The sequence below is a fragment of the Stegastes partitus genome, unplaced genomic scaffold, assembly GCF_000690725.1.
Source record: "Stegastes partitus isolate 25-593 unplaced genomic scaffold, Stegastes_partitus-1.0.2 Scaffold801, whole genome shotgun sequence".
Classification (NCBI taxonomy): domain Eukaryota; kingdom Metazoa; phylum Chordata; class Actinopteri; family Pomacentridae; genus Stegastes; species Stegastes partitus.
This window is the reverse complement of record NW_007578532.1, coordinates 117,733-119,313: the sequence shown is the minus strand read 5'-3', so window position 1 is coordinate 119,313 and position 1,581 is coordinate 117,733. Positions and strand designations below refer to the sequence as shown.

At 39.2% G+C, this 1,581-nt stretch overlaps 1 protein-coding gene across 1 annotated transcript in view; it reads right to left on the bottom strand.

Annotated features, from left to right (window-relative positions):
- LOC103365002 (olfactory receptor 7C1-like) overlaps positions 1–1,581 on the bottom strand; it is a 17,961-nt gene that overhangs the window by 1,231 nt on the left and 15,149 nt on the right. The window contains exon 2 of the mRNA XM_008292323.1: positions 1,457–1,559. Within this exon, the coding sequence (XP_008290545.1) occupies positions 1,457–1,559 (103 nt within the window). The remainder of the gene's footprint in view (positions 1–1,456; positions 1,560–1,581) is intronic.

Genomic DNA, 1,581 nt, shown 5'->3' with positions numbered 1-1,581 from the left:
ACCAGCCAATCAGTGCTCTGGGATGGGAGCTCACTGCTTTTGGAAAATGACAGGGGATTCCTTCTTCAGCATGTTTCAGCCTACTGCACATGAAGGTAAAAAAAAAGCACCACAGTGAATGAAGAAGTCAAGTGAATGTGTTCGCTGGACACCATGATTTCTTCAGCTTGCTGTTTTTAGGATTTGAGTGTATTTTGAGTGCAGATTTTCCAGTTTGTGTCTCACTTTTATTGCAGTTATCATTCCTCCCATTCCTGAAGACAGACAGTCTTAATTTTGCTCATAGTCAGTGCAACTTACACTGCATGTTTCAGACAAATCAATTTATTTTAGGCCTTAAAAAGTCAACCCCTGGTCACTACCAGGCTCAGAATAAGCATGTTTCCATGGTTACAAACAGCAACACATCATGCTATCTCGCCACTGTGTAAAGATTGATTGCATCTAATTCTGGTCTCAGCGGAAACCATCAGTTTCTATTCAGGATAATGAACAGGGGAATCCAGAATGTCGCTTAAGAACAGTTCTTATAGTATCTTCAAAGACTCTTAATACACTGAACAACAATATAAACGCACTAGAGTCCTCTAGTGGACTGTTTTTTGAGTTAAATGTCAGACAGCAAGTCCACCTACATCTTATTTGACAGGTGTTGGGCCTGTTTGTCTTTTGCCCTTTGTGCATGTGATGACTCTTCAAAAGCAAAAAATCACTTCAAATATCTGACATTTAATAAATAAAAACATAAAAACTTCAGGTTTTATAATTACATTCATTTTATTCCTAAATGCAAAACAACAATCAGGCAAGTGATCATTCAAAATACATTGAGTGCAACATATATATATATATATAACTGTACAACTGTAAAGACAACAGGTAGTGGATGCAAAGAAAAAATTAACACTCATATAAATTAAATAAAGCGCTACTTTGAGGCGCTGCTGCAGCTCATCTGGTTGAGCTGGCGTCCCATGTGCAGGGCTACAGTCCCCATGTGGAGGTCATGAGCTCCAATCCCGCTCATGGCCCTTTCCCCCATTCTTCTCCCCCACTTTCATGTCTCTCTCTCACTGCGCTATCGAATAAAGGCACAAGAAAAGAAAAAGTGCTACTTTACTCTAACTATAAAAGTAAATACACGATAAACTTTGCTCCGAATTTTAGTCAGTTTAAAGCCATAAATGAGAGGATTTATAAGGGGTGGTACGACGAGAAATTCTATCGCCATGAAGTTTGGAATCATTTGAGGGAAATCTTTTGAAGAGAGTCGCAAAGTCATGACATCAAAAAGTATAGTGACCAGAAACGTGAGCAAGGAGACTAAATGTGGCACACATGTCTGCATGAACTTTGCTCTGTTTTCTAAAGACCTCATGCAGGTTTTAATGAGATACAGGTAGGACCAAAATATTGAAAGACTGTGAAATGCATAAATGCTGATCGTGATGTTTACAACTATGCCATTAATGGCTGTTTCTGCCGGAAAACACGCAAGTTGAACAATGCTCCAGTTCACACAAAACAGTCTGGCAATGTGAGAGCTGCATAACTTCACCCTGGATGTGAGATAGATGTTTG